Raw genomic sequence first — 24,520 nt, forward strand, 5'->3', positions numbered from 1 at the left:
TCCCGGGTATCTATCCACAGAGAGGGAGAGCGTAAAATATTACCAATGCCCTGATGTTACCTGCCGACACTGCCTTCTGCCTTTCAAAGGTTTTTCTTACATGCAATAGACTTTGTTTGCATAGTATCCTTTTGAACACCATAACTTATTTAAGAGGATACATTATAATACGGACCATTGTGGAACTTTTACCTATTATGTGGACATTTTATTTACTATTCTGTGGCTACAGTTATTAACAGACTGCACTCGTCTCTACTAGCAGACTGTCGTCTAGTTTATAAAGTAATACATTTTAGTTTGTGTACATTCAGAATTTTTTTTATATATCTGTGCACTGATGCTCCTTTGCATATGATTCTACTTAAATGCATGTTCTTACAAATTGCATCATTATTGGCCATACCATTAGACTGTTAGCACTTATCTCCAGGCGCCTTGGGAACTCCTAAGTAAACATAAGAGAAGAAGCGCCAAACATAGTGTAATACCATAAAGTTATGATACATAAATGATGTGCTTTAAAAGCCGCGTACCAGATGTATAAATAAATCAGGCTTATTGTAACAGATTCTGGATACTATATTACTAATCTTGATTAGCGCTGGCTTACCTGAGGTGCGGAGTCTAACGATCTCCCCGGTGTTCACCAAGAACCGCCGCAAGGCGGGGTGGGCTTCGCTGCCAGGAGTCGCAGGTCGCGGTCCCCAGGTTCGCCTCAAGATGTAGTACAGCGGAGTGAAGCGGTGGTAGCGGAGTCAACAAGCCGGTTCGGTACACAGGAATGGAGTCAGGCAGAATCACAAGGCAACTCGGAGTCAACAAGCCAGGTTCGGTACACGGGTCACAAGAATAGGAGAATGGTCAGCAAGCCGGGTCGGTACACAGGGAATAGAGAGCCAGGGAAGTCAAACAGGCAGAGATCAGCACACAGGAGACACAGGAAACAGGAAGACACTGCAATCCACGAAGAGCAGGAGCCAGGAACAGGTAAGTGTTGCTCTGACACTCAGCGAGTGTCAGAGTGAGGTTTTTATACAGAAGGGGATTCAAAATCCCCGCCTCTAGGTAGTGGTCATGTGACCGCCTCCGGGTGCGGTCACATGGTCCTGAATGCGGAAGTGCGGCTGGACGGAGCGGCGGGGATAAGGTAAGTCCGTAACAGTACCCCCTGCCATAAAGGTGGACTCCGAACACCTAATAGGGTTTCAAAGGAAATTTTTTATGGAAGGATTTAAGTAGACGGGGAGCATGTAGGTCAATGGCTCTTACCCATGAGCGCTCCTCAGGGCCGTAACCCTTCCAATCCACCAAGAACTGTATGGCACCTTGAACTTTACGAGAATCTAGGATAGTTTTAATCTCGTATTCCACTTGATCCCGATCCACAGCAGGAGGAGGAGTTCTGGATGAGGTGGAGAATCTGTTGGTTACCATCGGTTTTAACAAGGAGACATGGAAGACATTGGGTATGCGTAAGGAGGGAGGCAGACTCAATCTAAAGGCTACGGGATTAATAATCTCAGATATAGCAAATGGGCCAATAAACTTGGGAGCAAATTTTTTACTGGGAACCTTTAAACGAATGTTCTGGGTGGATAGCCATACCCTGTCACCAACTGCAAAACTTGGAGTCATTCTTCTCCTTTTATCGTAGAATTTTTTGGAACGAGTAGTTGCTTGTTTTAAGTTTGTCTTGGTTTGTTCCCAAATATCAGAGAAGTTACGAACCAGAGAGTCCACTGCTGGAACTTCAGAAGATGAGACTTGAGAGAAGGTGGGTAGTCTAGGATGGCAGCCATACAGAACAAAAAAGGGGGAGTTAGAGATGGCCTCATGAAAATGGTTGTTATGGGCGAACTCGGCCCAAGGGAGAAGGTCCACCCAGTTGTCTTGGTTACTAGAGATAAATATTCTGAGAAACTTCTCTAATTCTTGGTTGGTTCTCTCAGTAGCCCCATTGGACTGGGGATGATATGCGGAAGAGAAGTCAAGCTTGATCCCGGATTTATTGCAAAAAGACCGCCAAAATTTTGATATGAATTGTGATCCCCTATCGGAGACAATATGTTGAGGACAGCCATGGAGGCGAAATATTTCTTTAATAAAAATATCGGCTAAGGAGGAGGAAGAAGGAAGGCCTTTGAGAGCAATAAAGTGGGCTGTTTTAGAGAAGCGATCCGTGACCACAAGCACTACAGTACAGGATTTGGAAGGGGGAAGGTCCGTGATAAAATCCATGGAGATCTGTGACCAAGGGTAATCAGGAATGGGTAATGGGAGCAAGCATCCATAAGGCTTCTTCCTAGAGGTCTTGTGTTGAGCACATTTGGAACAAGCAGCAACAAATCTCTTCACATCCTCCAGCAAGGAAGGCCACCAGTAGCTTCGGGACAATAAGTCCCAGGTCTTGCGAATGCCGGCATGCCCAGAGAAGAGTGAGTGATGAGCCCAGTGAAGGAGCCGGGTGCGTAGATGTGGCAAGATGAATGTTTTGCCTGGAGGACAACCCTTTTTCAGGTGTGTAGCTGCCAATACTTGACATGGATTTACAATGAATTTCTTATCTTCCGAGGATTCCATGTCAGCTGGATCAAAAGAGCGAGATAAGGCGTCTGCCTTCGTGTTCTTAGATCCTGAGTGAAAAGTGATGTTGAAATCAAAGCGTGAGAAGAATAAGGACCACCTTGCTTGATGAGGATTTAGACATCGGGCAGTGCGTAAGTAAAGCAAATTCTTATGGTCGGTATATATGGTGATAGGGAATTGCGCTCCTTCTAGTAAATGTCTCCATTCGGAGAGAGCCAATTTGATGGCCAGGAGCTCTTTGTCGCCAATCCCATAATTCCTCTCAGCAGGTAAAAAGCGACGGGAAAAGAATCCGCAGGGATGAAGTTTTCCAGAAGGACCTCGCTGTGATAGTACGGCTCCTGTGCCAACAGAAGAGGCATCTACCTCCAGGACAAAGGGACGAGAACAATCTGGCTGTTGAAGAATGGGTGCGGATGAAAAGAGAGACTTTAATAATATAAAGGCTTGGGTAGCCTCAGAGGACCAAATACCAGCATCAGCAGATTTGCGGGTCAATGCTGTGATGGGAGCCACGAGAGAGGAGTACCCCTTGATAAATTGACGATAATAGTTGGAGAATCCTAGGAAGCGTTGAGTGGCTTTAAGGCCTGAAGGTTGGGGCCAGTCAAGTATGGCTTTCAATTTTGTGGGATCCATCTGTAGACCGGTGCCCGAAATAATATATCCCAGGAAGGGAATTTGTCTCTGCTCGAAGGTGCATTTCTCCAATTTGCAAAATAACTGATTTCTTCGGATACGAGAGAGGACCTCCAATACATGAGTACGATGAGATGCTAGATCTTGAGAAAAGATGAGAATGTCGTCCAAGTAGATGACTACAGATTGGTACAAGAGGTCTTGAAACAGCTCATTCATAAAGCTCTGAAATATGGCTGGGGCATTGCATAGCCCGAAAGGCATGACCAGATATTCAAAGTGGCCGTCTCGGGTGTTAAACGCCGTCTTCCATTCATCCCCCTCCTTAATGCGTATAAGGTTATACGCTCCTCTGAGGTCAAGTTTAGAAAAGATGGTGGCACCCTTGATCCGGTCAAATAGTTCAGAAATCAGTGGCAGTGGATACCGATTTTTAACGGTAATGGCATTCAGGCCTCTGTAATCAATGCAAGGGCGGAGGCCCCCATCTTTCTTTTTTACGAAGAAGAAGCCAGCCCCAGCTGGGGAGGCAGACTTGCGGATGAAGCCCCTGTTTAGATTTTCTTGGATGTACTCCTCCATAGCCTTAGATTCCGGGAGGGAAAGGGGGTAAACACGGCCCCTGGGAATGGGTTTACCAGGTATCAGATCAATGCCACAGTCCCAGATTCTGTGAGGGGGAAGTCTAGTGGCCTCTTGTTGACAGAAAACATCAGAGAAGGTTTGGTATGGCTCAGGCAGGAGAGTCACAGGAAATTCTTGGGTACGTCTGGGACTATTCGGGGAAACCACTCTCTGTAGGCAGCGAGAGAAGCAGGACTGTCCCCAGGACAATATGTGACCAGATTTCCAGTCCAAGGTGGGAGAGTGGGCACGAAACCAAGGAAGTCCTAGGATGACTGGGTTGGTAGATCTTTGTATTACTAGAAAAGAAATCTTCTCCCGATGAAGTGCTCCTATCTGAAGTAGAAGAGGAATAGTGCGTACCAGGATGGACCCCTCAGGGATTCTTCCCCCATCAATGGCCATCAGAGAGATGGGTTGTTCCAAGGCTTGTGTGGGAATAGCGAATTGTTTAACTACTGTGGCGGAAATGAAATTTCCTGCGGCTCCGGAATCTAGAAGAGCCGACTGCGGGAAGGTCTTTTGTCCTAACTGAAGGGAAATGGGAATAGACAGGCAATCATTACTATTGGGAACTGACTGACACTGAGAAAAGAGGCCCAACGACACAGCTCCAGAACTCGTTAGGCCCTGTCGTTTCCCGAGCGTTTGGGACAAGAACTCAGAAGATGGCCACTCTCTCCACAATATAAACACAGCTTGTTCCGAAATCTCCTCTCCCTCTCTTCGGCTGATAAGCGGGTCCTCCCAAGTTGCATGGGCTCTTCAGGGGGAAGAACAGGGGTTTGGAAGTTGGGGGCCAAGCGAATCATGCTACGCCGCGACTGTTCCTTCTCAGAATTACGTTCCTTGAAACGCAAATCAACTTTGACACAGAGGGAGATAATGTCGTCCAAAGACGTAGGGAGTTCCTGGGATACCAACTCGTCTTTGATTCGGTCTGAAAGGCCCTGCCAGAATGTAGCTACTAGAGCCTCATCGTTCCAGCGAAGTTCAGAGGCCATGGTTCTGAAGAGGACCGCATACTGCCCCACAGACTGGTTTCCCTGGCGGAGACGTAGTAAGCCGGAAGCGGCATTGGACACCCTTCCTGGCTCATCAAATATCTTCTTGAAGGTGGACAAGAAGAGGTTGAAGTTATGTAGAATGGGGTCGTCCCTCTCCCACAAGGGGGAAGCCCATGCTAAGGCTTGACCGGACAATAACGAAATCACATAGGCCACTTTCGTTTTTCCGGAGGGGAAGTTCCCAGGTAGAAGCTCGAATTGTATGGAGCATTGATTTAAAAAACCTCTGCAATTTTTAGGGTCTCCATCGAACTTAGGTGGGTTAGGCAACCGTAGCTGCGAGGAAGAAGCTGCTGCTGCGGCCTGAGGTACAGGGGCCACTGCCGGCCCAGGTGATCCACCAGCCACTAGGGTGTTCTGGACAACATCCAAGCGAGTGGATAGACTATTGAGGAATTTTAAAAGTTGCTCTTGGTTAGCTTCTTGTTTATCCATCCTTCCTACTTCTCCTACTAAATGCTCCAACAGATCTTTAGCTGTGGTATCCATGGTCAGAGCAAACTGTAACAGATTCTGGATACTATATTACTAATCTTGATTAGCGCTGGCTTACCTGAGGTGCGGAGTCTAACGATCTCCCCGGTGTTCACCAAGAACCGCCGCAAGGCGGGGTGGGCTTCGCTGCCAGGAGTCGCAGGTCGCGGTCCCCAGGTTCGCCTCAAGATGTAGTACAGCGGAGTGAAGCGGTGGTAGCGGAGTCAACAAGCCGGTTCGGTACACAGGAATGGAGTCAGGCAGAATCACAAGGCAACTCGGAGTCAACAAGCCAGGTTCGGTACACGGGTCACAAGAATAGGAGAATGGTCAGCAAGCCGGGTCGGTACACAGGGAATAGAGAGCCAGGGAAGTCAAACAGGCAGAGATCAGCACACAGGAGACACAGGAAACAGGAAGACACTGCAATCCACGAAGAGCAGGAGCCAGGAACAGGTAAGTGTTGCTCTGACACTCAGCGAGTGTCAGAGTGAGGTTTTTATACAGAAGGGGATTCAAAATCCCCGCCTCTAGGTAGTGGTCATGTGACCGCCTCCGGGTGCGGTCACATGGTCCTGAATGCGGAAGTGCGGCTGGACGGAGCGGCGGGGATAAGGTAAGTCCGTAACACTTATCTGATTAGTAATTCAATCCGATTCCAGATCCTCCTCAAGAGATAACAGGTTCATAGATTCACTAGAACTCAAAGAATAAAAACATAGTGTAGTATGCCCATGTATCTGTTTAAAAAGGTTTTATTACACATCAGGGTGCATAAGCAAATGAATGCCCGTACATTAAAATATAGAATATAAAGCTTATCTGATCAAGTACAGATATCCCAAGGATCCTTCTTATACAGGGGACCATGAATAGACAACAGAAGCGGTGCCTCCTCAATCCTTAACGCGTTTCGTCGGGAAGACTTTATCAAAAGGTAATGCCCATTCATAATACAATATCTCCTTAAATAGTCTGGACATCCAGAAGACGCAAGTGCGCCAAACCACTCTGACTTCCGTCTGCCGAGCTGTGATGTCACTTCCGCCAACACAGCGATACGTCACTTCCGCCCTTATGAAGCCAGCTCAGAGAGATGTCTCTCCTGCACATCCGCCCATAACATATGGGCAACAATATAACCATTAAAACAATTTTAATACAATATAGAAAATATATAAAACAAGTGGAGAGGATAAACTAGACAATAAGCGATCCTACAGTATTTAACATATGACCCAAAAAACCATTCTTCACATATCTCCTCATGACGTATATGACACACATATCATATACATCAAAGTACATCATGGTAGATTTAACAATATAATAAAAATTATACATTATACAAGACATATATGAAAATTAAAAAAATTAATTAAAAAGCACATCATTTATGTATCATAACTTTATGGTATTACACTATGTTTGGCGCTTCTTCTCTTATGTTTACTTAGGTTGTCTGCATCTGCAATTTGTGCATTTGGAGTTGGAGCAGCCTACTGTATGTGTATTTATTTTTGAGCACTTTAAGCACTTTTGTGGTGATATACACTGAGCGCCCTCTTGGTCTAAATCACTATATAGCCTTGGGAACCCCATTTGATAAAAGAGCTACAAGATAGCAAGTTGGAGCCTAAGTAACACTTGTCAATAATTACCGCACACATCTTATTAAAACAAACCAGTTTATCAACAAGTGAACCAAAACCTTTTGTCGGGTGTTTTGGCAAAACAAATCAGAACCCAAAACCTCAAGCTAATCAGAACACAATACACAAAACACTAAAAGTGCCCGGTGCACACCCCTACAGGTTCTGCCTCACAGCACTGGGGTCATGAGTTCAATTCCCGACCATGGTCTTATCTGTGAAGAGTTTGTATGTTCTCCCTGTGTTTGCGTGAGTTTCCTCCGGGTGCTCTGGTTTCCTCCCACACTCCAAAAACATACTAGCAGGTTAATTGTCTGTTCTCAAAATTGACCCTAGTCTCTCTCTCCCTCTGTCTGTCTGTGTGTGTATGTTAGGGAATTTAGACTGTAAGCTCCAATGGGGCAGGGACTGATGTGAATGAGTTCTCTGTACAGCGCTGCGGAATCAGTGGCGCTATAAATTTATATAGCTATATAAATATATATATAAATGTTGACGATGATGATGATTCAAAAATGAGGCAAAACGTCATTGTGACATCATCGGATCTGGGGAATTTTGGAATCTATAAATACCGCTCTCCACGGTGATCTAGTGCCATTTGAGAGAGGGATACAGAAGGGGTAGCATAGAGTGTAGAGCAGTTGGACAGGCAAAGTTAGAGAATTGAAAGAGGAGGGTGGTAACATTATTAATGAAAGTAATTGACATTCAGGAGTGCTCAAAACTCCAGTGTTAAATCTCATTGCAGAAAAATACAAATAATAGTGCTTACAGGGTTGATGTAATTCTGCAGTCAAATTCTACTGTGTTATATAGGTAATACACAAAGAGGAGAGCTGCGTTGGTAATTCTCATTGCATAAAAATAAAAATACTAGTGCTGTCAGGGTTGGTGTAATTCTGCAGTCAAATTCTACTGTGTTATATAGGTAACACACAAAGAGGAGTCCTCCATTGCTAAGAGTCATTGCTGAAGAACAAATAGGAGGGCTAGCAGGCTTGTCTTCTGAATTTGCAGGGAAATTCTACTGTGTTTTATAGGAAACACACAAAGAGGAGTGCTCCATTGCCAAGAGTCATTGCTGAAATAGAAATTATAGGGCTGGCTGTCTTAATCTAAATCTGCAGTTACATTTTACTGTACCATAGCTCACTCAGAAATAGGAGCGGTGGCAGGGTTCAGTGCTGAAACAGAAATTGTAATAATAGGGCTGTCAGTGTTCTTAAAAGTCTCCAGTGACATTCTACTGTGCCATAGCTCATACAGAAACATGAGGGGTGACATTGTTGTTGTCACTCTCCAGTCTCAGTCATGATAATACTAATCCCTATACCTCATGTGCTAAAGCCTATATTCAAGTGCATAGTGGTTTTAAGTCAGGGAAACAAAAATAAAAAGCCTGTATCTTTTAAAAGAAAAAAAAAAACCTCTCTAAAAAAGGTGAACGTTTACTGTAGAAAAACATAAAATTGCCAAGATGCCATTCTACCCAAAATATTACCAGGCATACCAGCATCAGATAGCTCCTTTCTCTTAGCTAGATATCAGCACCTGCAATCTACACTGTCATCATCATCATCATCATCATCATCATTTATTTATATAGCGCCACTAATTCCGCAGCGCTGTACAGAGAACTCATTCACATCAGTCCCTGCCCCATTGGAGCTTACAGTCTAAATTCCCTACTATAGACACACACTCACACACAGAGACAGACAGACAGAGAGGGAGAGACTAGGGTCAATTTTTTTGATTGCAGCCAATTACCCTACCAGTATGTTTTTGGAGTGTGGGAGGAAACCGGAGCACCCGGAGGAAACCCACGCAAACACAGGGAGAACATACAAACTCCACACAGATAAGGCCATGGTCGGGAATCGAACTCATGACCCCAGTGCTGTGAGGCAGACGTGCTAACCACTAGGCCACCCTCATCATTGTGTACTTACTCAAACAATACTAATTCATTCCCACTGGAATCCACTATCACAGAAGTCTGTGTACTTTGATGTAATTGCCGATAATGGCCTTCCTCAAGGAATTTGTAGTTCATTTTATGGCAGAGCTGTCATGAGTTTTGAGCAATTATTTTAGAGCAGACCAAATGTTAAAATGTTGTGCTGACTCATCTGCATCACCACTGGGTGTCTTGGGAAAGCTAAGCTTTTTCCTAGAAGTAGTTGTCAGAGAAACTGAAGGAGGAGACGTCATTACAAGATGTTGATAGCTCTTTGATCATGGTGAAGCGAATTAAGTATTTAATCTACAATTACAATATAGTTAGCAGATTTGTTTAGTTTAATTTCCTCCTTCAATTTTTCTAGCTGCTTCTCAAAAAGTATAATTAAGGCTATCACTTGAGTCAAGCTAACCGTATCTGCACTCTCTTCACAGGTGACTACTTTGCTGGACTAAAGTATGTTCCCCCTCAAATTCTAGTCTTCTTGCAGCTGCTGCATTCTCCTACATGCTGTTGCACAATCTCGAAAATGACCCTAATTTTTTTGGGACACAGACAGTATCTCCTGCTTGCCATTGTAAATTTTTAAAAAGTTCTGTACCACCAAGCTGATTGTGTGATCAAAACAGGAAATGTGATGGAATTCCCCCCGCTGTAATGCTCTAACAATATTGGTGGCGCTATCAGAAATGACATATCCTCAGGAGAGTCGAAGCAGAATAGACCATGTAGCAATGACATCCCTTAGTTTTTAAAACAGGTTCTCAGTATTATTACCTCTGACCTGCGCCTTGTCTCGTGTCTGAAAACCACCTCTCAATCCGGCCTTCAAGACTTCTCCCGTGCTGCTCCCCACATATGGAATTCCCTACCACGCTCAATCTGACTTTCCCAATGCCTTCAAATCTTTAAATGCTCTTTGCAAACCCATCTCTTTTTTAGGGGTGACTTTATCCTCGATAACACTATTGACACTAATAATAATATATATAATAACAATAATATGCCTCTTAGTGAAGCAGATGATACACAGAGTAGCCTACCTCAGAAAAATGTGACGTACTTGGGTACATGCTGCTGCTGTTCCTGCTGGTGAAGGTGAATCACCAACCCAGTGGGCTGTCACAGTCATATAATCTTTAGTTTGCCCAGTTCCGTTTGTCCATATATATGTGGTTAGGTGTACAGTGGGTAGAATGGCATTTTGTAGCCCAATAATTACATTTTTACGAACCTTCTGGTAGAGGTGAGGAATGGCTTTTCTACTAAAATGGTGTCATGATGGAATTTGGTAATGGGGACACAAGACCTCAAGTAATTGTCTAATACCAGCTGCATTAATAGTGGATATTGTATGCAGATCTAATACTAGCATAGTCCCCATGGTGTCTGTGATCCGCTTTGCGACTGGGTGACAGCTTTCTTACTTCCTCTAGCAAAGGATTGTTTACAGTCAATTGTTGTAAACTACTAGTAGTCTTCTTCTGGGTTGAAGATCGACCCCCAACAGCAGCAGCAGTCGCAGGACTAACGCTCAATAATTCTTCAGAGGAATCATGGGTAGTGGAGGAGTCATCTAGCCTTAGCAACTTGGATGCAGGACTAACTCCCATCACTTGTGAGGATATTGAGGGTGAAGGTGTTGGTGTAGATTGCAGGTGCTGGGATCTAGATGAGAGAAGGGAGGTAGATGATGCTGGGCTGCTTGTTGTTATTTTTTAACATAAGTTTCTGATTTTCCCAACAGCTTTCCATGAACTCACTTCATTTGCCGTAACATGGATGAGGATCCTAGATGGTTAAGGGCCCTACCTCTACTGAGTGTGGCTTTACAAACGCTATAAATGGCTAGACAACTGTTGTCAGGATTTGTGTAAAAATAATTGCACACATAAGAGGTGGATTTTTGGTCTTATGCCCAGGCATGACAATAGCATTTTTCTAATCACTGGCAAGAACTGCTGCTTGTTTGAAAGTGTATGAAAATAAAATTGTGACTTGTGAGGTGGTCAAAATTGATTGCAAATGACTTTAAATTAGTGTTAGGGAGGTTAATAATAATGTAGGATCAAAAAAGAGCAAAATTAGGTGATTTTAGCATATTTCTCTAGAAAAACCACAGATCCAAAACCAAAACCAAAACACACAAGGGTGGTTTTACCAAAACCAAAACATGAAGCTAATCCAGATCCAAAACCAAAACCGCCTCACGGGGGTCAGTGAGCATCTCTAATATATGTAACACCCCCCTAGTGGTGTTCTAGTAAAACCCTGCACTTCAGTGAATACAGGAGGGGTCACCTAGAGGGTAAGCTAGAAGTTTATAAAAAGTTACATAAAGTGGTTACAATGGTGATAACCCAGCCCAGCCTGTGAGACCGAGTGAGAGGAAGGAGGTGCTGTCATTAAGGGGGGATAGGAATAGAGAGGGAGAGAGACAGAGACTGGGAGAGACAGAGGAGAGATGTAGCTGGGGACCTGGGGTGGAAGCTCCCATGCTCCCCAACATTGCTTGGCTGTCTGAGCGTGGTGACTGAGCCAGGGCAAGGAATGTGTGCCCTGGATGAGGGGCAGAACTCCATGCCACTATAGATAACCCAAGAGAGAGGGGGACACTTTGCATGGAAGAGGCCCTGGAGTGAGGGCTGCTACAAGAGGCAAGGTAGCTGTAGTGTCAGATCCTGAGGCTGAGAGTACACAGAGTGATGTGTCAGAGCTGACAGGAGACATCATCCCCGCAGAGGAGGGATGAGCTGCAGTTGAGAGGTACACAGAGTGTGTCAGAGCTGCATGGAGGAGAAGCTGCCTGCCTATTAGCATCCATGTGAGTGCCCTTGCAGAGGAGGGTGATCTGCAGTGAGTATGGAGTGCAAGAGACATGTAAATTATGTTATTTAACATTTGGATAACATTAAGAACTGTGCTGGAGAGAGTGAGGAGCTGTATATATTTTTCTTTATTGCTGCAACCATTATGACTATCGTGCTGGAGGAAGAGGAGTGTAAATAAAAGTTCAGTTTATCATAGAGATGGTCTGGCGCCCAAATTATTGTGACTTCTATTACACTGCACCAAAGTGACATCCCCTGTGTCCCACTAACTACAAAGAAACACCTACATGTGCAGGGACCCCCTGATCATTTACACCCATGCCCATCAGCTAGCCAGGGCATGAGAAGGAGGTGCACTGTGTACCCTTTGCACACCACACTACACACAGTGACAGGGGGTTACATATATATATATATATATATATATATATATATATATATATATATATATATATATATAAAGAGGAATAAAGGAAACACGGCGCCACATAGTGTATTACCACAATATAAATGCGTAATATAGTGAGAAAATAAGGTGTGATAAGTCAGATACACACTCAAGGATTATAACAACTCTCCAATATGAATGATGGAACCGAAAAGGTGATTAGAGATATACACACGTGACAGCACACTATGTTCAATGCCACAAATAAAATCACCAATAACCATATATCTGCGTACCAGATGGTAGAACTAGAAGGTGTAAGAATCAGTTGAATGGATGTCTCCAAAGCTGTACAGATGTTACCAGTAACGTCACTCATCCAAGTGAATAATCTCGTTAGGACTGGAACCTCAGCATCATAGGAGCAATATAAAAAACTCATATAGTGTAATATTGTAAAAATCAGATTTTACTAATAAACAGTAAGTATCACACTTACATAAAAACACAAGGTAAAAAGCATATATTGGTATCTTTAGGTACTCATCTGGGATGCATTCAGAGATGTATACATGGATATCAATCAGCTCATAGATGGATCTCTACAGCGCTCCCACCACGCTAGTACCACAATGTCCAAACAGTAACAGAAAGGTCCTCAGACACTCCTCAATGCGTTTCGTCTGGTTAAATGTTCAGACTTCATCAGGAGGTGAAAATTGTGTGACCTCCTGATGAAGTCTGAACATTTAACCCAGGGGTGGGCAAACCAGTCCTCAAGGGCCATAAACAGTTCATGTTTTTTGGATTTCTTTAATCATGCACAGCTGAGTTAATCTATTTGGCTGGGTCAGTAATTATCCCAGCTGTTTCTACAGACAGAAATCCAAAAAACATGAACTGTTTATGGCCCTTGAGGACTGGTTTGCCCATCCCTGATTTAACCAGACGAAACGCGTTGAGGAGTGTCTGAGGACCTTTCTATTACCGTTTGGACATCGTGGTACTAGCGTGGTGGGAGCGCTGTAGAGATCCATTTATGAGCTGATTGATATCCATGTATACATCTCTGAATGCATCCCAGATGAGTACCTAAAGATACCAATATATGCTTTTTACCTTGTGTTTTTATGTAAGTGTGATACTTACTGTTTATTAGTAAAATCTGATTTTTACAATATTACACTATATGAGTTTTTTATATTGCTCCTATGATGCTGAGGTTCCAGTCCTAACGAGATTATTCACTTGGATGAGTGACGTTACTGGTAACATCTGTACAGCTTTGGAGACATCCATTCAACTGATTCTTACACCTTCTAGTTCTACCATCTGGTACGCAGATATATGGTTATTGGTGATTTTATTTGTGGCATTGAACATAGTGTGCTGTCACGTGTGTATATCTCTAATCACCTTTTCGGTTCCATCATTCATATTGGAGAGTTGTTATAATCCTTGAGTGTGTATCTGACTTATCACACCTTATTTTCTCACTATATTACGCATTTATATTGTGGTAATACACTATGTGGCGCCGTGTTTCCTTTATTTCTCTATAGATTTTCCAGACTCACCTTCTGTTTTGGAACTGGCTGCCTCCTGTACATTGGACTTTGGGTGTATTTATCCCGCTTAGTGACTGTACACTGAATAGGGTTACTCGCCCCCTTTTATGTGGTATCTGTTGTCTGCATCAACATATATATATATATATATATATATATATATATATATATATATATGAGAGGGAGAGAGAGAGATTACTTACTTTCCTGTAGTTGGATATATCCCATATTGTAGTCCAATTCATTGTAGGCCTTACATGTGAGATTTTCATTAATCAAGTCTTGGGTAACCAGCAAGTTCAGTTCACTAACTACTTCGTAATTACTAACATTAGAAGCCTGAGCATTTACCTGTGAAATTTAGAAACATAATTAAGGCAAAGAATATTTACAATTGAGTCAGAAAACTGTAAGTCTGAGGAAATTAAATGCAATCATAATTAACTAATATTAATTTCTACTTTCATTAAAAAGTCAAATTGTTATTTAATATTTGAAATACAACTAACAATTATGTGTAAATAAGATGGAGACAATGTTATTTACCTCAGAACCATTGATATACCAAGTTATTTGGGGAAGTGGATAACCAGTTGCCTTGCATCTTGCAGTCACACTTTCGCCATTTCGCACCTCTACATATTGTTGACCAACATCCACATGCGGTCTTCCTGTAATTAATGTAAAACACAAGATATGATAATCTGTGAATTCTGACTGACCCTGTTACAAATCACCACCTCCAATACCTTTCACAATCACTTGCAACTCCTTGCTGTGCATAAGTACTGGTATACTAGGCAGATCAACAACACACATGTACAGTCCTCCATTACTGTAATCCACCAAGCTAATGTTTAAGAAAGGGCCATTTGCTATGGTTATCTCATCCTAGAAATGTCAAAATACAAAAAAGAGTACAGATGTTACAAATCAGATAAACTGGAAATAGTTACATTAAAAAAGACATATGTGCAATCCATCAACCTCAAAATCCAAAGTCAGATTAAACAGAAAGACAAAAAATAAACAATCAACACAAAAAAAAAATCAATAACACATAATTCAATTTTTCTTATGATGAGAAAAAAAAAATCTTCTTGACTGAATTGGGAATCCTGTAATGGCAGTACCACTGTTTTTTCTGCTGTTCTAGAAAGTTATCTAATCCTATCTTGAAACTATATTGTCTGCCAGCACCAGTTGTTGTTGGAGTATATTCCATAGATTCATTGCTCCTACTATGAAGATCCACTTGTGGATTAAGGGGGGAGAATGTCAAACTGCCTTTTTCCAAAGTTCAATTTAAAATGTGACTTTTTGTGTGGTTTTTAAACCGTGTAGTTTTTCAAAGTAAAAACAGCATATCAAGCCACATTTTTTCAAACTGGTAGATTGCAAACAGCAATGCCACGTTTGTGACCTGAGTTCCATATGAAAGGGGCAACGTATCAATACAGCATGGAAATAGCACTTTTTATTCTAAACTGCATGTGGTTTTGTCTTTTAAACTGCCAAACATGCTTTTTTTTGCAAACTGCAGATTAATAAAAAAGTGTGGTGTATGTTTGAAACCCACATCTGATGTCGGTTTGAAAATCACATATTAAACCACACTATGATACATCTCCCTCAAGTTTTTTCTCTTCAAACAGCAAGAAATGTAGAGAAATGATACAGAGTAGGGCAATCAGAGCGCTTTGATAGATTTCACATGTCATGAATTTATTTATACACAGCAATGGAACCACTCCCCAGTTTAAAATCTCTTAATCTCTTCTCTAGTGGATATACATTTACCTTAAGCTGGGTACACACTACACAGTTTTCAATCAATAATCGGCTAAATCAGCCGACATACGACCGCTCGTTCAAAAGTCGGGTCAGTGTGTACAGTGACACAATGGTCGAAAGTCTGCCCAAATGGACGATTGTCGCCTCATTTGGTTGGTCGTACCATTTAATATTTTCGTTCCAATCTTGTTTCCGCTGTGTAGTGTGTATAAACTGCCGTCCGATCCACAACAGTGAGTATGAAAATACAGTCATTGCTCACGACAACATGGCTGTAAAAAGCTTTGCCTGAAATCAGAGCTAGCTGTTAGTGGTGTCACAGGTGCCACCGCACACAGCCCTGCGCTTAATGAATCCAGTTGCCCTACTGGCCATAGGATACTGTAATAATGAAGCATCATTACATCCGCAACTCTTAAAGGGGAGGCCACTGCTCTGCTTCCTGGAGGAGCTTCTACCCAGAGTTAAGGTAAGAAGAGGTGTAAAAAAATTGGAATCAGAGGGGAACAGAGCCAGAGACAAAAAACTGTGTGAGAAAGCGGGGGGGGGGGGGGGGGGATTGGGGGTTAAATGAGGAGGGGAAATAACCAGATATAGTGGGGAAATTGAACTAAAGATGGGGAGATAGTTTCTCTATTCTAAGCCAGTGGAAATTAAGGGAAACCACAGGGAGAGAGAATCAGAAAGTGAGGGAACCGGAGAGGCGGGAGGTAGGAGAAGAGAGAAGCTAAGAGGATAGAGAACCAGACTGAGGCGGGTGGGTGAACCAGATAGAGAGAACCAGAGAAGGGGGGTTGGAGCAAAACAAAGGTGGGCATGGAAAAGTTTAGAAGAGCAGATATAGAACCATTGGGAGAGGAAAAAACTTGAGAAAACCATGGAAGGAGATAAGAGGGGCATTGCAAATACAAATAGCCATGCCCCTTCTAGTGGAATAGGAGGGACATTTAACAAGCATCGTGGTGGTACAAGTACTGCCACAACCTTTGTTCTGTAAATGCCATTTCAGGATCATAATAACAGAAAAAAATGAATGAAACAATGCTTTATTCTGTGAATAAAGCATTTTTTTCAAACAGTGGTAGTCATATTTCCAACGGTAAAACTACCGACTGAAGTATGACTGACACAAAAATCCCAACAAGTAAAATCCCATCATGTAAATTTCACTGACACAGAAAAAATTGTGATTGCCGAAAATCACAATGCCAGCATTAGAACTGCAATGCAAGCGAACCGTGGGCAGTAAACAGTGTTAAAAAAATAAAGATAAGGGAAAGAAAAGTATACTCTTCCCCCCTCCCAGTCATATTAACCCTAGTGCTGCCATCATCACTTGGAATATTTTTTTGTTTTTTTAATCAACACTCAACTTGGATTAAAAGCTTTGAAGACTGTGTCCTACAGTAGAAAGAAGAATTTGGTAAGAATTTTTTCAAAATGATTTTTAATAAAATGTTGTGGTTTTATCAAAGGAGTGTCTTTTATTTATATTTTACATGGACACAGTGGGCCCTGGGTGTGGTTCCCCAAGTGCCAACATGCCCTGGCAGCCATTGGAATACTTGTAGTATTACAAGCATCAGCATGCCCAGACTGTTCATGGCAGTCTGGGCTTGCTGGGATCTGTAGTTCACCAATGTAAAATATTGTTTAATTAAATTTTGTTCCTTTTTCTACACATTTAATACACACTCACCACCCAGAAGTGTGGGAAGAGCCCTAGTGCTGTCAGCAAGAGGCTGTGTATCCCTAGGGAGTGGTCCTGCATTTTTTGAGGACCCCAACACCCTAGGGAATCCAACCCCATGCTGACTAGCCTGGGGCTGGTTGGCATCATGGCATGGTGAGCCCCTGCTGTGGTTTCATCTGCTATGGTGCCCCCAGCCCCAGCTGGCTATGCCTAGGGCTAGTTAGAGGAAAATATGGGGGACCCCATGCTGTTTGTCTCCCAATTTTCGTCCAACCAGCACTAGGCAGGTAGCCTTAGAGTTATTACTTAACACTTTAATTAGCCCACACCAACTAACCAGAGGTGTGTGAAGAACCTAGGATTGGTTGGATTAGAATGGGGGGACCATACACTGTTTGTCCCCCCAATTTTCTTTCAACCAGCACTAGGATATAGTATGACTGGGGAGGGGGAGGTGGGCACGCTTTTTTTTTTTTTATTTCTTGTTATCACTGTTTATTGCCGACAGGTCCGGCATCTGTATAGCCACCCGAACCACTGGCATTGCCGTTTTAATGCCAGCATTGTGACTGTCAGCATTTTTTCACATTTTTTTACTAGGTGAACTGAAACTCCAAGCCTGTCTTTCAGTTTCACTGCGCATGTTTTCAACAGATTTTTTATCTTTGCGATAGGTCTTGGCTTGTACCTTCTGGCTTTGTACCTTTTCAAAATGCATCTTGTCAGGGAAAGCAGAAATCTTGCTTTATGTGCAATGATTGTGACACAGAAAAACATGTAGACTCATACATTGTAATATCTTTCTCTAATATCATCACTAGGCTGTTTGCTAGATGTAACACTTGTAACACTAACTTGAGTGTACAGTACGAGTTGGTGGCCCAGACAGTTCAAAGACTGCAAAGAAAGTATTTCAAGCAAACAAAGCAATAATAAATCCACAGGAAGCCAAGTATTGATATAGCTGCTAAACTAACCCTCAAAGGTCCCATGTTTAAAAATGAAAATGTCATATAAACTTTACACACTCAACAGGTTTAATACACACATATTTTATTATATTTACTTATCTACTTTTTTTTTATTGTACTCTCACTTACTTTTTAAGCACTATTCTCACAGAACTGTTAAATACTATTTAGGGGTTTATTATTCATCCCAGTATGGTAGCCCTCGATATGTACTGCTGCAGCGAGACAATAATCACCATGTCAAAACAAGGTATTAATATGGAAAGCTATGGTTTAGGGGAGAAGGTAAAACACATATCACTAGTGAATAATAGGAAACACTTAGGCTAACAGTTTTGTAGCCTTGACGTGTACCTTAGGTAAGACTGGCTAATGGAATGGTTAAAGTTACTGATGGCATCTGAGTCAGATGATCACTCACTCGTCTCCAATGGATCTCTGCTTGAACTGATGCATTTGCCTGACAGGATACACTCAAAACACTTCCGAGCACCTCAATAACAGGGGACTCTTTAGAAAGCACAGGAGGATCCAGAACTAAAAAAGAGAACAAATTGGGGTAAAAAAATACACAATACAAACCATTTGAGTATGTTAAAATAATATTTCAGTTCAAAGTAACAATTAAATGGGGTTTCAATCTTTATATAATTTATTGGCATGACCTTGTGTAACTTTTGTGCAAAAATTACATTGATTTTTCAGACAAGTTTCCATCTCTGTTTTTCAACCATGTATAACATCAGGTGGAGTTACATACTTTATGTGCCCTTGGATATAACATTCTACTTAGATCTGGATTAAACTGTATGCACACAACAGTGTTGAGATGTGCTGTAACCATGGCAGCACAAATAAGCATCTCTGCCTTATAATATAAAAACAATGCAGAAAAGCAATGTAAAGTAAAAGTTGCTGAAAGGCATACACAAGCTTAGTATCATCTGAAGGTTGACAACTGCTTAATATATAAAGAAAGCAACAAAGATAAATACTGTATCAGCTTTCACAATCTTCTAACTGCCTTAAATATTTTTTTATGACACAAAAAATAGACATTTTTTATTTTCTGTTTATGGCATAGGGGAATGTTTGACAGTTTGCAGACAGTTATTAAACAACTCCAGTCACCAAAAACATTTATACTAAAATCCCTCCCTTCCCCAACAATAAAAGCATAGGGGTGCTCTTAAGAGGAATGGTCTTTGATTATCGAGTTAATCATCTGTGATTGGTCTACAGAATTTTATAAATGATGGGTACTTGGGCAGGACACTGCTGATTGGATGAGCCACAAAATGTCCCTGCTCATCCAAGCAAATATGATGCCAATCTACGCAAGCATTGGCTCTATGGCATCCAGGGAGACTGACCACCTTCAGATAAAAAAGTATGCCAGATTTTGGTTACATATTCACAGATGCTTGTTGAACACTATGAGATCTGCTTTGTCTGTACTTACTGTATTGTCTTCAAATTCTGGTCCTAGACTGTACACATTGGGCTGAATGTTAGGATCTGGAGTACAGACAAAAACAGCTTTTGTGATCAAAAGATCACAATTTTGAGGTCCATCAACACTTTCAGTAAACATAGTGTAGGGCAGTGTTCAAAAGAGATGGATCTTCGTACATGAATACATACATACCTTTAATCTGGCCCAATTTAAGCAAATCAGACTTTAGGGGACCTCTGTTTTGCCCTGACATTTAGGACTTTTGTCCCAAACAGTAAGGACTGTTGGGAGGTGTGCCCCATTCACCATGTTGATGGGTGCTGCATGCACCTGTCACAGCAGAGGCATTTTTAGGGGGGGGAAATGTTTGGAGGCAGTCTTGCTTCAGTAGCTACTAGGCATGCCTTGAGGGACATGACATAGCCCAACGTGCTTGTCCATGCTCTCTTTTCTAGACACTGCCCTAATTAACAAAATTTGGACTCTTTAGCATCTTTCTCACACAATCTGCAGGAAACAAAAGCACAATACTGCAAATGAACTTTGCTTTCTTAAAACATAACATTTGAATTCACTTACAGTGAACATGGATTTCAGTCTCTGCTTTCAAATCAGTGTCCAAATTCTCTACATCCAGTGCTGTACAGCTATAGCCACCAGAATCCTCACGGGAGACATTCCAGCGGTATGATGAGTCTGATGTTAAAGGATTTTCATTATGTTTCTGGGAAGAAACAGGAGATAAGAATCAGAGGTAGATGCAGCTACAGATATACCTGTTATGTTAATCTGTTAGGATATGCTGAGTTGTACATATTTTAACATATGTGCAACAAAAAATAAACACATTAATGCATCCTTTTTTTATACATATTTTATGTAACACCCCCCTAGTGGTGTTTTAGTTAAACCTTTACCTCAGTGAATAGAGGAGGGGTCACCTAGAGGGTAAGATAGAAGTTTCTGAAAAGTTACATAAACTGGTTACCATGGTGATAACCCAGCCCAGCCTGTGAGACTAAGTGAGAGGAAGGAGGGGCTGTCATTAAGGGGGGATAGGAACTGAGAAGGGAGACACAAGAGGAGAGTTGTAGCTGGGGACCTGGGGTGGAAGCTCCCAGGCTCCCCCAGCATTCCCTGGAAGTCTGAGCATGGTGACTGAGCCAGGGCAAGGAATGTGTGCCCTGGATGAGGGGGAGAACTCCATGCCACTATAGAGAACCCAAGAGAGAGGGGGACACTTCGCATGGAAGAGGCCCTGGAGTGAGGGCTGCTACAAGAGGCAAGGTAGCTGTAGTGTCAGATCCTGAGGCTGAGAGTACACAGAGTGACGTGTCAGAGCACAGGAGACATCATTCCCGCAGAGGAGGGATGAGCTGCAGTTGAAAGGTACACAGAGTGTGTCAGAGCTGCATGGAGGAGAGGCTGCCTGCCTATTAGCATCCATGCATGTGCCCCTGCAGAAAGGGTATCTGCAGTGAGTATGGAGTGTAAGAGAGACCAATGATTTATGTTACATAACATCTGGATAACATTAAGAACTGTGCAGGAGGAGTAATGAGATATATTTGCAACCATATTCGTATTGCTCATTAAGAACTGTGCTGGAGAGAGTAAGGAGCTGTACATATATTTCTTTATTGCTGCAACCATTATGATTATCGTGCTGGAGGAAGAGTGTAAATAAAGAGTTGAGTTTGTTATAGATATGGTCTGGCGCCCAAATTATTGTGACTTCTATTACACTGCACCAAAGTGACATTACCTGTGTCCCACTAACTACAAAGAAACACCTGCATGTGCAGGGACCCACTGATCATTTACACCCATGCCCATCAGCTAGCCAGGGCTTGAGAAGGAGGTGCACTGTGTACCCTTTGCACCCCACACTACACACAGTGACAGGGGGTTACATAATGGCGCCCAACGTGGGGCTCGAGCACAACAGATGGAGAAAGTGCTTGCAGGACACAGGAACTGAGAGCAGTGTGCCCAGCCGGAGAAACACCCTTGGGACACCATGTCTGACCGTCTCTAGGTGCCCAACAGAGACCAAGGGTAATGAGGAGGTAAAGCAAGTTGTTTGCTGAGTAGTTCTGTCCAGGACAGTATATGGAGCAGCAGTGTGCTTGTTGCTGAGACTTGTAGTGCCACTTATCCCAGCTGAGTGGGAAGCAAAAGAAGAAAAGGTTCAACATGTGAGGTGCAATTACAATGCAGTCTGTATATTGCCTTTCCTGAGGATTTGGGGAAGCAAAGAGAGGCAGGCTGTGCAAGTGACGTCTGTATATTGCCCTTCCGGAGGATTAGGGGGAGCAAAGAAAGGCAGATCGTCCACGTTGGAGAGAAAGGGGGGGAAGACAACCCCGCTGGTCAAATGCCACCCCTGCATATATTGCTGAGATGTATTTGTTGGGAGGGGCCCACGAGAGCCACCTGTCTCTTTTTGACCCAGGAGGTCACCTGCCCATGCCTGCCCATGTCTTTAGTTAAACCTTTACCTCAGTGAATAGAGGAGGGGTCACCTAGAGGGTAAGATAGAAGTTTCTGAAAAGTTACATAAACTGGTTACCATGGTGATAACCCAGCCCAGCCTGTGAGACTAAGTGAGAGGAAGGAGGGGCTGTCATTAAGGGGGGATAGGAACTGAGAAGGGAGACACAAGAGGAGAGTTGTAGCTGGGAACCTGGGGTGGAAGCTCCCAGGCTCCCCCAGCATTCCCTGGAAGTCTGAGCATGGTGACTGAGCCAGGGCAAGGAATGTGTGCCCTGGATGAGGGGGAGAACTCCATGCCACTATAGAGAACCCAAGAGAGAGGGGGACACTTTGCATGGAAGAGGCCCTGGAGTGAGGGCTGCTACAAGAGGCAAGGTAGCTGTAGTGTCAGATCCTGAGGCTGAGAGTACACAGAGTGACGTGTCAGAGCACAGGAGACATCATTCCCGCAGAGGAGGGATGAGCTGCAGTTGAAAGGTACACAGAGTGTGTCAGAGCTGCATGGAGGAGAGGCTGCCTGCCTATTAGCATCCATGCATGTGCCCCTGCAGAAAGGGTATCTGCAGTGAGTATGGAGTGTAAGAGAGACCAATGATTTATGTTACATAACATCTGGATAACATTAAGAACTGTGCAGGAGGAGTAATGAGATATATTTGCAACCATATTCGTATTGCTCATTAAGAACTGTGCTGGAGAGAGTAAGGAGCTGTACATATATTTCTTTATTGCTGCAACCATTATGATTATCGTGCTGGAGGAAGAGTGTAAATAAAGAGTTGAGTTTGTTATAGAGATGGTCTGGCGCCCAAATTATTGTGACTTCTATTACACTGCACCAAAGTGACATTACCTGTGTCCCACTAACTACAAAGAAACACCTGCATGTGCAGGGACCCCCTGATCATTTACACCCATGCCCATCAGCTAGCCAGGGCTTGAGAAGGAGGTGCACTGTGTACCCTTTGCACCCCACACTACACACAGTGACAGGGGGTTACATTTATATATGTGTTTTGGATTCAAATGATTCCTACTCGGCTCTGAGTGTTGGTAGTGCTCTGTTGCCCATGATACAGTGCAAGTAAAGGTCAAACATACAACCTGTAATGCTTTCCTTGCTCTTTAAAGACGTCCCAAAATCCTCCTTCCTTCTTCTGCTATCCAATCCTTTAAATACCCCTTGCTCCAGTGCTGCTCCCACTGGCATCCCATTTGTGCCACAATAAATATCATTGCTCCCAGCACCCACAGCCAACAGGAGATAAGTATTGATCTCTGGTGGATGTATCGAAAAGAGCAGACACACTGCGAGCACACTGCTGTATCCAGGAAGCCTGGACATCTGCATAGACTACAGAGGACAACACAACCTGCTGTTCCTTATCAACTCAAATGGATTGTGTGGATTTATTTGTGCTCTATGCTTTTTAAACCAGTTTGTTCTTATTTGGATTTTGGGACATGTAAAATGCTCCTTATCTATCTGGACTTTTATGCAAAGCATTTCTGATGTTGAAGGGGCAGAAGGAGCTATTAACTTCCTGTGTGAGGAATTGTTCTCCATTACCTGGGATTAGGAATCTCATTACACAGTTTCACCCACTATTGTTCTTCCCTGGATTGTGGTAGACATGGAGGCACCCACCCAGTAGGAGAAAACTACAGAAGGGGGGAATACAAATCCCTCCCCATCACCAACCCATATTTCCATCCCGGCCAATACTGAGACAAGCTCACCTGAGACTACCAGTGCAGGGTGGGAATTCTATAGTGGGAAATTTGGACGGTTAAAAGAGCCTGTTTGAGAATTCTGCTGAGCTTGGTGTAGAGTTTCCATCATGGTTCCTGCGCCAGATCCTGAATCTGATACGCATCTTCTAGCATCTGGCTGCAATGAACCTCTGCTCCATCTGGAGCTGCTCAAGGGTATGTTCTCCTGATGGGGCAATTTACTGACTGTATAATTTGGCTTACCTCAGGATAATAAATTGTTTTGCTCTTAATACTGTAAACATTTAATTGGCTACATAAATCATTACAGAGGTAAGGACCCATCTATATTAACAAGGTAATTACAAATATTCTCATTCTCACATTCTCACTTGTGAAACAAAGGTAAATTTATATTTAAAAGTATATTTTGTAACTCATAAGTTTTTTATAAGTGAGATATATGATAGTCACACTATATCTACTTTGCAACCTGAGATTTCCATCCATTTCCCCTTGAACCTACATTCCCTAAAATCTCAATCCCAAACTATAAGAAACCTTTTTTTAACATTGTATTTAAATACATACTGCAGGCA

At 42.8% G+C, this 24,520-nt stretch overlaps 1 protein-coding gene across 1 annotated transcript in view; it reads right to left on the minus strand.

Annotated features, from left to right (window-relative positions):
* Nucleotides 1-24,520, minus strand: part of MCAM (melanoma cell adhesion molecule) — a 128,693-nt gene that overhangs the window by 24,644 nt on the left and 79,529 nt on the right. Inside the window, exons 8-12 of the mRNA XM_075190644.1 lie at nt 20,292-20,436; nt 18,678-18,793; nt 14,548-14,689; nt 14,345-14,469; nt 14,002-14,149 (exon numbers count right to left, since the gene is read on the minus strand). Coding sequence (XP_075046745.1) covers nt 14,002-14,149; nt 14,345-14,469; nt 14,548-14,689; nt 18,678-18,793; nt 20,292-20,436 — 676 coding nt within the window. The remainder of the gene's footprint in view (nt 1-14,001; nt 14,150-14,344; nt 14,470-14,547; nt 14,690-18,677; nt 18,794-20,291; nt 20,437-24,520) is intronic.

The sequence above is a fragment of the Mixophyes fleayi genome, chromosome 11 (assembly GCF_038048845.1).
Source record: "Mixophyes fleayi isolate aMixFle1 chromosome 11, aMixFle1.hap1, whole genome shotgun sequence".
In the NCBI taxonomy this organism is placed as follows: Eukaryota; Metazoa; Chordata; class Amphibia; order Anura; family Limnodynastidae; genus Mixophyes; species Mixophyes fleayi.